The sequence below is a fragment of the Notamacropus eugenii genome, chromosome X, assembly GCF_028372415.1.
Source record: "Notamacropus eugenii isolate mMacEug1 chromosome X, mMacEug1.pri_v2, whole genome shotgun sequence".
Classification (NCBI taxonomy): Eukaryota; Metazoa; Chordata; class Mammalia; order Diprotodontia; family Macropodidae; genus Notamacropus; species Notamacropus eugenii.
In genome coordinates, this window is record NC_092879.1 from 60,871,464 (window position 1) to 60,882,545 (window position 11,082).

The 11,082-nt window shown below is 47.9% G+C and overlaps 1 protein-coding gene across 1 annotated transcript in view; it reads right to left on the bottom strand.

Moving 5' to 3' along the window:
• ATP11C (ATPase phospholipid transporting 11C) overlaps positions 1-2,287 on the bottom strand; it is a 214,468-nt gene extending 212,181 nt beyond the window's left edge. The window contains exon 1 of the mRNA XM_072626287.1: positions 1,906-2,287. Within this exon, the coding sequence (XP_072482388.1) occupies positions 1,906-1,932 (27 nt within the window). The 5' untranslated portion in view covers positions 1,933-2,287. The remainder of the gene's footprint in view (positions 1-1,905) is intronic.
• Positions 2,288-11,082: the final 8,795 nt, after the last annotated feature.

The following is an 11,082-nucleotide window of genomic DNA, read 5'->3' on the forward strand; positions in this document are numbered from 1 at the left end:
GCAATTAATTTTCCAGTAATCGCGAGTGTTATGCTCCTTTCCCCAATGAGGGAAGGGGGAGCACACGTTAAAAAGGATTATTCTTTTAAAGAACCTTTGTAATTAGCTCGACTCCTCACCCTGACCTTTTTTTGTCACCCCAAATCAACACTGCAAGATCACAAGAATCTGTGTGAAATAACTAAATACGAGCCTCTTAAAATGTCAGGGCTAAATTTGGAATCTCAGACATTTGTTTCAGCAGGGTCCCCAATAAAAATCACTTCCTGTTGATTTCAAGATCAGGTTAAAAAAAGGGGGGGGGGAGAGAACCTAATCCTTTCTGATATCTCCAAATGATGATTTAAAAAAACACGTCTCGCATTTTATATTTTGTGTAAAATTTAGAGCCCATCAATCAATCAAGATGCTGGTGCCAACGCCCCAAAGCAAAGAGATTCTCCCCCACCCAGCAGAGATTTTTTTCCAAGTTGAAAAGCCTAATGAAATCCCAGCAGATTCATAGTACGGACCAAATTCACAATACATAACCAGTGATAAGCAGACTGTGGTAAGAAAGATAGCTGAGGCACATTTTCAGCCGAAAAAGGCAACGGGAAAATCTGCCCAATAGTCAAGTTCTCCCAAAGTGTCTCGCAGTTTCTTTTTCCCCAACCCCCTAGCCCTAGGGGAAAAAAAATCCCAATTTGAAAGGGGACTCCAATTCCCACCACCTTTCTGCAATTCATGGAAGTTGCTGCAAATAGCAGACAACAGAGGAGTAGTCGAGCGTTCCCTCTCCTTTTTTTATTTTTATTTTCATTTTTGTATTTATTTTTGCTCCATTCTCCCTGCATCCTGAAGGAGTAAACAGGTTACTCGGGAAAAAGTCAGTTATCTGTCTTCCCCCAGCCCAGACAGGCTGCAGAAGCGGAATCCTTAGACTCTGGGGAGTGTGTGCGTGTGTATATGTGTGAGTGTGGCATGATGTGCGTGTGTGTGACAGTATATGTATGAATGTGTGCGTGTGTGTGCGTGTGTGTGTGTGCGTGTGTGTGTGGCGGCGGGGTGGGGGGGGGGGGTGTCAAATGTGGGGGGAGGTCTAGATGCAGCCTGTCTGCCTTCCTCCTTCCAAACACATCGTACAATCCGAGCTCAGGCAGCCCTGGTGGCTCCCTGACACTTGGCAGACACCGTGCATGCAGCCCCCGGGGGCTTCTTAGCGGCCCCCAGCGCCAAACAGCACCCTGATCCTACTGTCCGAGCCTGAGGGCAGCCCCTCGAAAAGGGCACCCCACACACTGAGCCAAGCTAGGTTCTACGGGGCTGCGACGCACGGTGGGGGTGGCCTAGGGGCGGCTGCCCCTAGCCTTCTGTCTCTCTGTCTCTTTCTCTCTCTCTCTCCCCGCCCCCGTCTCCCCCAAAGGTTCCCGCTGCGCTCGGGTTTGCGGCTCGAGGTTACTGCCTCCATGTGCTCCCGGCAGGGGAAACAAAAGGCGGCTTTGCCCGCTACTCCAACGCCATATTCGGCTAGGGTTAGCTCGGGGCTGGGGCGAAAAGGGCCAGGGCAGCGGACCGCGCGCGGCTCCGCTAGGCTCCCACAGCCAGTCTTCCAGCGGGCCGCCCGGCGCCCAGAGCGCAGCCGGACCCCTCCGGGCTGCGGGGGGAGCCCTGTTCCCGCTCGCTCCGCGGCTGCCCCGAGTTGGTCCGGGCGCCGGCGTGTCTCGAGAGGCTCGGATGCATAGTAGGGAGGGGAGGGGAGGGGCCGGGGAGAATGGGCACCGGGCGTCCAGGGGTGCCAGGACCGTCTGAAAACCCGGAATCGACCGCCAGCCGGCCGGCTGGCTGATTGGGGCGGAAGAAAATGGGAAGCGGAACAAACGCACGCACACTCGAGGCGGGCGCTCGGAGAGCGGCTGTACTTACAAAGCGGCCGATGCTCCAGCGGAACATCTCGAGGAAGGGCAGGCGGCGGCGGGCAGCCGCAGCCAGGGCGACCGACAGGGCTGGCGAGCGGAGCAGCAGACAGGCGGGCGGGCGGGCGGGCGAGCGGGCGCAGCCCGGGCGGGCGAGCGAGCCGGGAGGCGCCGCGCGCCCAACACACTGCGGCGGGCACCCGCGAAAGACAGCAGCGCCCCGGCCGGGCAAATGCCTTGCTTCTCTCCCTCCTTCCTTCCTTCCTTCCCTCACACCCTAGGTCCCTTCACTCAGCCTCCTCTACCCTAACCACCCGCTGTCAGCGTTGCCACGCTGCACCCTGCGGCCACCACCGCCGCACTGCCCCCTTGGCTCCTTGGCAGCCCGGCTGCCTTCTTTTCCCTCCCACCCCACCCCCAGGCCCGCACCTCCCTGGGGGCGGCACCCGTCTGCCCGCCTCTTTTCCCTTATCTTCACTCCCTCCACACAGACACACTCACTTACATACACAGGCGCACGCACACTCGTGCGCGCACACACACACACCACACACACACACCACACACACACACCACACACACACACCACACACACACCACACACACACCACACACACACACACACACACACACACACACACACACACACACACACACACACACACGGCAGATCCCGCAGTCCCCAGAGGAGAAGAGAGGAGAGATGTCCAAGCGCTACACTCCTCCTGCCGGTGGGGGGGGCGGAGATGTTGGGGAGAACCGAAGGTATACCCAATCTCGCTTAACACCGCCCTCCCCTGTGGGGCCAATTGCCCCGCACAACCCTGCGCAACCCAGTGCTTTAGTCTCCTTCCCTCGCTGGCCTTTACAGCCGAGGATCTACTGCCCCAATTGGGGCACGGGGTGGGGAGGGGGGAGGGGGGGAAAAGACTTATCCCAGGGCACCCAGCTCAGTTCCTCTGGTCCTGGACTTAGAGTAATTTTCCTCTCCCCCACTTCTGTCGTCTTGTCTCCCACATCGAACAGATCTACCGAGAGGGATGGCCGCCCCGTTCCTGCTCTCAGAACCCCCCCCCCCCCCAGTCCTGCACTCCAGGGCCAGGGGGTAGGTACCGGGCAGCCCCAGCCCGCCCCTAATACTCGGAGGGCTTGTGCGGTGGCGGGTGGGTACTTGGTGCCCACTCCAGCCCCAGGGGGTCACGTCTAGTAGAGCAAATTGGGGAGGGGGGTGTGGGGATCAGGGATAGGGATAGTTTAAAAAAGCCACCTCCTCACTCCTGGAAGCTACTGGGGCTCTCCCTCGCGCCCTCCCCTCCTCTACCCTCCCCTTCCCCGCCCACCCACCCTGATTTCCCTCCTTCCCACCTTCCTTCCCTTCTTCCTTCCTTCCCTCCTTTCTTCCTTCCTTCCTTCCTTCCTCCCACCCCACCTAAGCTCTCTTACTTCCACTTTCTCTAGGAGGTTGTAAAGTAGGGCTTTTGTGTCGCTGCTGTTGCGCTGCGGGGCGGGATTTCCCTCTCCCTCCTGCTCCCCCCCAAGCCCGCCCTCGGCCGAGAGCATTGTGGGAATTGTAGTTCAGGCAGCTTGCTCTGCTCTTCTGTGCTGTTGACACGCGGGCTGGGAGCTCCCCCAGCCGCCCGCCTGCCTGCCTGCCTGCCTGGCCACCAGCCTGCCAGGCCGGGCAGCAGGCCGGGGCCGTGAGGAGCAGACTCTGGGGAGAAAGGGACTGGCAAGACTCTGGCTTGGGAATTAGGGAAAAACGAGACACGTGGAACCTTTTCCTCAAACTCGGAGGACCCCCGAAACCCCTAGTGCCCCGCCCCCTCCTCCATGTTCTCCCAGCCTGGCAAAAAAATGGACCGGGACGAACTTTCTCACCTGAAAAACCAAAAGTGAATGCCCGTAGAGGGCTGCGCCTAGCCTCGACACAGTGACAGAGGGGTAAACCCTCCGGCTCACCCTAGGGCAGAGGCTCATAGCAGGGCTCTGAGTTCAAATCCACAGCCAGCTGGGGCCCCCATTATCCGTGGACTGCCATAATGCCTCTGGGCTTTGCCAAGGACTCCAAGAAAAAATGTAGGTAAGAAATAGGGTTTCCTACTGTCTCCCTATCCCGGTGCCCCAGTCTTAGGGGCACTCACTGCGTTGGGCCAACCCTGGGCCAGGAAGAGACTTTAGCCTTAGGCTGGGGGCTGCTCATGTCTCTTGGGACCTGGTCTGAGTGGCCCACTGGACAAAGTACCCCTTTCCTAATACCCCTACGTGTCTGGGTGAGTGATTCCAGCTTTATTTTTTCTCAGAACGACTCAGTGAATGTATCCTTGTGAGACATGCAAAATTCCCCAACTGGAATCCACTATATTTTGGGGTTCTTCTTTTATATGTCACCCACCCATTTCCTGACTCATTTGGTATTTAATATTTGGAAAGATATTTTCATTCAAAGTGGACCATTAGGCTCTATAAACAAAATGAAGCTAAACTCTGGACCTTTGCCACTTCATAGGTTCTTTTAAAGTTGCACTTTAAACTGTACATATTTGCTTTAATTCAAAGAATTAATTACTGTGATTTGGTAGATTTTTTTCCCCCTGGAAATCATTTGAGACATATTTCTAGAATTCTGCCACAGAATGTGATAGCAATAGTAAAAAAACAAACAAACAAACAAACTATTCAGACATTAGAATGAGATTATCTAATCACACAGCCTTCAAGGTTCCCCTTGTACAAAAACCTTCCTGGTCTTAGAACAGGCACAGAGTCCTCTTGTGTCTGAAAGCACTCCTCTCTCAGGCCCTAGAAATCTCTGACTTCCTTCAAAGCATGGTTCAGGTACCTCTTCCTCTAGCAAGGCCTTTGCTGACCACATTCCACCATCAACAACGTGTATGACTTCAATTGAATATACAGTAACAAAGAAGTACAGTTAAGCAAAACCAAACAACACTTTGAATGTTCAACAGTGTTTGCCTCATTCCATACCTGTAGTCTACCATCCCTCTAGAAGAAAAAGGGAAATATCCTAATTTAGTTTTAGCACTAGGATTACAGGTCCAGAGGAACTCGCTTGAATTTTTTTCTTTTTAAATGGCTACAAATCCAAATGTTCTCAGCATCAGAGGCAAATTTGCATATTCAAATCTAGCCCCATACTCTCTTCCTTATCCAGCTTCCTATGTGTGGTTTTTAGGAAGACAAAGAAAGACTATTTTAGCACTTTCCAAAGAAATCCCAGGTGTTGTAGGAAGCTGTTGTTGGTGGTTATGACATGCAGACCATTAGCCACTATTCTGATTCTGCCAACTCCAGAAACAAAAGTGTAAAAAGCACCTTCCTCCAAAAAAAACTCCAAACCCCATGGTCCAAACATAACACCAGCTCTTCAGGGCATCAGCTGACTACAGCAGAAGTCCCTAGTCTCCTGCAGGCAGGAATACAGAGTAAGCAGTCTTTTGGCCTTATTACTAGGTTGGGTATACAGCATAGCTAAAGCTTGGGAGGGAAGGAACAAGGAGTGAACCTCCAGGTCTCCTTTTGACCCAATTTATTCTGCTTTGCCATTTCTGGACAATCACTCTGACACAACCCTCCAGTCTTCCCCCTCTTTCTCTTCTCCAGAACCCCCAGTGACAGATAGACTAACATCCTCAGCCACAGCAATGGCCAAGATCTTATCTTTAGGGGACCCCAAACAACCACAGGGACCAGGTTACAGGACAGGGAGGTAACTGACTAGCAGAAAGTACTTCTCTCAACTAGTGCCATCAAAATCACCACTATTGCAACAACATAACCCTAAGATTACATGTATATTACATGTAATTACATTACATGTCCTCAAGCCATCCTTCTGTGATTTCTTTCCCCCTTACTAGCTGTAAGACTCTGGGCAAGTCATTTCACTTCTGTTTGCCTTAATTTACCCAACTGTAAAATGAGTGTAATAATGGCACCTACCTTCTATGGTTGTTGCAAAGGTCAAAGAATATAATATTTGTCAAGAGCTTAGCACCATGCCAGGCCCATAGTAGGCTCCATACACATGATTATTTCCTCCCACTCCCTCTTTCTAGACTGCCCCTGGTGTTTGTTTTCAGGATCTCAAGAGCCTGGACCCCTTTCCAAATAATTCCATCTATTCCATCTGCCACCAATAAAAGGTGAGCCCCTAGAGGACCGAAGCTGCTTGTTTTGGGTAGGGTCTTTATCTCCCCAGGTACTTAGCATGACCTGTCACCAGGCACTGAGTAGGAGCCTAATGTTGAATTGAATCAAGTTGAATTATTCTCAGTCTCTTGAAGAATAAGTCAGTGCAAATTCATAACCACTACAGGGAAATCATTCAAAAGCCACACCTAATAATTAATCTTATCTTTGGGTAATGCTAAAGGGATTGAGCAAGGCCCATTTAAATGGCCTTGTTTTAAAAGGAGCTGAAAATTGTGGTATTGGACCCTCCCTGTAGCCCTAAAGCCTGTCAAGCTGCCATAAACAATGCCTGTGGAGGCCACCAACTGGTCTAAAGAGGGGGAAAGAAGTAATAAAGAGGGGAAAGAAGTAATAAAGAGTGGGAAAGAAGTAAAAGTGAAGCTGAAAAATAAGGGGAGTAGAAGAGAAAGTAGAGGTTGACTTAAGACAGTAACCAAAAAAGTCATGGAAGATTGTGTCTGGTGCCAAGATTAAGAGGTGGCAAGCACTTAGCTCAGCTGATCATAGGATCACACATACCTTTAGAGCTGGAAGGGCCTGTCATCTTCTCCTGTACCCTAAGTTTTAGACAAGAGCAAGGTTAGATGACTCCTCCAAGGTTGTACAGATAAGAAATGGTAGAACCAGGATTCCAACCCAGGTCCCTTTATTCCAAACCTAGCAGGATTTCTACTGTACCTAATCCCCTCCCTCACAAGGTTACAAAGAAGGAAACTGAGGCTCAGAGAGGGGAAAGGTCACACAGATAGTATGTAGCAGAGCCAAAGCTTGAGGTCAAGGTCCGTGACTCCATATCCAGCCTTCTGCTCACTGCCTCAAACTGCCCTCTTCAATGTAAAGTTATTCAGTAAAAAATGTCATAAGCAGTCATTTGGGGCATAGCTCTGTAATGATCACTGTGGGGGAGACAAAGAAATTTCTGATCATTGTCCTCAAAGAGCTTACATCTCCTGGAGGGACAAAAGGCACCTCAGGAGTCTCTGGACAACACAAGGCAGCCCATGTTCAATGCCTAGCAAAAACTGAAGATGTAAGTTCCAGTGAGGTCAGAAGAAAGACTTCTTTAGGATGCAGAGTAGTTAAGGAAGGCTTCACAAAAGCAATAAACCTTAAACAGGGCCTTGAAAGATGGGTGGATTTGGACAAGCAAGCCAGAAAGTAAAAGAACCTTACAGCCAAGAATGGCCAAAATCAAGTTAGAAGTGAGTATGTTCTAGGGACATAGTAAGTAAACCAACCTGGCTTAGAGTGCTGTTGGATAGTAGTAGAAGAAGTAAAGATTTGAAAAAATATGAGAAATTCAAAGGAAGAACCAACTGGGCCCCAAGACTACTTGGCTACGAGGCAGCATCAGAACTAGGGTGGAGTGATAGGGGCTTTGTCCCAGGCTACTAGAATTTAGAGGGCAGTGAGCACACCTGATCTAGTTCAGCAGGTAGAAACAACTGAGCTTAGCATGTAGCTAGTGAAACTAGTTAAAATAGAAAACTGAGAGAGACTTCCTTCTTCCTCTCATGGGGTAACAACAACCTAGGTGACCTCCTATTCTTTAGACTGATCTCATGCTTCTCTCTGTCTCCTGTGAGACAACTTCACTACAGAAAACTTCACAGTAACCTGGAGTCACTATCTCCATGTGATAGGGTTCATATCTCCCAGTGGGACCTTGTTTCCTAAAGGTCTCCCCTTCAGGTCTCTCCCTGTTCCATTTTCCCGAGATCTTATCTTCAAAAGTTGATTTGAGGATGTTTTTCATGCTGCTTGCCCCTAGCACCATAAATGATGGTTAGGCCTCTCCTATGGCATAAAAGGAAAGAGACAAGCCAAAGAGGATTCTGACCTTTAAGGTCAAATGTCTGGGAGGATAATAGTGCCATGGATGGAAACAGGAAAGTTGAGATGAAGAATCAGTTTCGGAGAAAAATGTTGAACCTAATTTTAGACATGTTGAGTTTGAAAGAACATTGAGGTGTCCAGTAAATAAGTGGAAATATGGACATGAAACTCAGGAAAGAAAGCAGTCCTCACCCATGTGACTGAATTACCCACGTGATCCTGACTACCTTGTATTTCTAGCTGCTAAATTGGCTAGGAAATTGTAGGCTTAGCAAACAGCACATGTAAAAACTTAGAAGCAAGAATACACCTGATACATATAGACTTTCAGTAGCTGATTCAGCAAAAGAGATTAGGTGCTGACTGGAGGTAGGGTAGGGAAATATGTGAGATCAGGCCAGAAAATATGTGCCTGGGAGGGTCCAGACCAGTGATTTTATCAGTGTAGTGAATTTCTCTTCTATGTAGACCCTAACCTGTCAATTCCATATAGTCTTAGGTTACTAGGGCACTGAAAGATCCATGGCCACACAGAAAGGAAAGAAGGAAGGTTTTATTAAGCATCTACTATGTGGTGGGCACTCTGATAAGCACTTTACAAATATTACCTCATTTGATCCTCCCAATAACCCTGAGAGGTAGATGTTCCCAATTTTACCTTTGATGAAACTAATGCCAGCAGAGAGTAAATAACTTGCCCTAGGTCATACAGATAGTTGTGTAATTGTGTTCAACTCTTCATGACCCCATGGACTTCTGGCCAGGGGTTTTTCTTGGCAAAGATTCTGAAGTGGTTTGTCGTTTCATTTTCTAGAGTGTCTCCATTTTACAGACAAAAAACCGAGGCAAATAGGGGTTGTGACTAGTCTAGGGTGAGACAGCTAATAAGTATCTGAGGTCAGATTTGAACTTAGATCTTCCAGACTTCAGGCTCAATGGTTTATCCACTGTACCACCTAGCCACCCCAACACAGAGACAGTGACTAATAGTAGTATTAATAGCTAATATTTAGGTAGCATCTTAAGGTTTGCAAAGCATTTTACAAATATTATCTGATCCTTGCAATGACCCTGGGAGGTAGGTGCTGTTATTGTCTCAATTTTACAGATGGGAAAACTAAGGCAGACAGAGATTAAGTGACAGCTGGTGTCTGAAGCAGGATGTAAACCTAGATCTTCCTGACTCTAGTTCCAGCACCCTCCTCACTGTACCACGTAGTTGCCTATGTACCAGAGGCAAGGCTTTAACCCAACTCTTCTTGATTGCAAAGTCAGTGTTCTATCCATTTACACCTACACTTTTTTTTAACACCTACACTACTTCTATCCATGGACATAGTAGATGCTTTGAGAAATGTTTTGTTAAATTCAAAACCTGAATTGAACAGAAAGGTAAATAAGAGTTGAAAGATAGTATTGGGATTCTAGCTAGAGTTCCAGCTAAAGTTCCATCTTCTGGAGGACACCTTCCCCAGTCCCTCTTAATTACAGTGCCTTCTCTCAGTCAATTATCTCGTTTATCTTGTATGTATTTCTTTGCATGTTGTATTCCCCATTAGATTATAAGCTCATTGAGGACAGAGACTGTCTTTTGCCTATTTTTGTGTCCTTGGTCCCTAGCATAGTGTCTGGAATATAGTAGGCACTTAATAAATGTTGATTGATTGATAGAGTGAGTAGCAGCATCAAGAAAAGGGATTTTTTGAGATGGGGAAATCAATGGATGTAAACAGTGAGAAGCTTGAGTTTAAAGATTCTAGAAGAAGGGCATAGAATTGAGGAGAGAGGTTCTAGAGCATGAGAAGATGGTATGGAGAGCATAGATAAATCTTAATCTTAGAGAGGAAGAGGGAGACCATCCTCTGACATAGAAGGAAGGGATAAGAGACCCTTTGAAAAGGACAGGATGAGCTGCTTCAAGCCTAATGAACTCAGTTTCTCAGTAAAGTAAGAAGCAAAGTGGCTTCAGTATTTCAGTGATTCTGGGACCTCATAGACATGGGCATCTCCTCCAAGCACAGACTGTGAGACTCTGACAAAAATGTGGGGAAGGGGTAAGAAATAAGGTGGGGATGAGAAGCTTGCCAAGCAATCAGAGAGTATGCTGACCTTTCTCTTCTGTTCTTAATTGAATCCGACCTTTCAAATATACCACAACCCAATTTCAACCACTTTTCCCGATTGATATAAGAGCAGATTGCAGGGCCCTCCAGTTCTGATTTATTCATTTTCATTTTATCTCACTCAGTTTAGCAGTTAGGCACTGGGACTGAGGCAGGATGCCATCACATTCCATTAAAAATGGCTCTCTTCCCAGTGGTGATGGAGATGCAAACTCCCCTTCACAATCAAATCCAACCTTAAATTAATTAATGGCTCTGTTGGTGTCTGTTTTACTTGAAGTCATAGAGTTCTCAATGGCTCCATTACCAACATCCCACTGTGGACTCCCAACACATCTTTTGTTTGCCATTTGGCTTTTATTTAGTTCTATGGGCTTTAGCATCATGGTATATAACTGCATTATGGGCAAACATCCCTCCCCCAAAAAACACAGGGCAAATATAATTGAGGGTCCTAAAGAAACAATATTCAAAGCTGGATGGCACCCATATGAAGCAGGATGTTATCCTAAGCAGTACTTAGATCAGGAAGATCCATAGAGAGTCTTAGGTCTGGTGTCTTTTGTTGAAGGAAGTTGTGAATAAGACCTAATAAAGGTGCCCAAGGGCAGGCAGAGAGACACAGAGAGAAATTGTATATTTAAAACAGCCCCCAATGCAGATTTGGTCTTCTAAGCTACCTACTGCCTCTTTTTTCCCTTCACCTTCCCATCCTACAACTGAATTGTAACTTTGAGGCTCCCAGTCCCAATCTCTCCAGTCACAGAAGAAAACAGAAGCTTATGCATTTTTTGGGAAAGGACCACAAGGAATAGGTTAGATTTAAGAGGTATTGTAAAAATGGAGTCAGAGGACCTGGGTTCAAAGTCCATCTCAGTTTCCTTATCTGAAAAAGTGGAGCTTGGAATAGGTGACCTCTGAGGTCATGTAGAGCTCTAGATTTATGATCCAAAAAATTACTGTAGGTATGACTTCAGGGAATGGGAAGGGTACTTGGGAGGAATGAAACCCTTCTG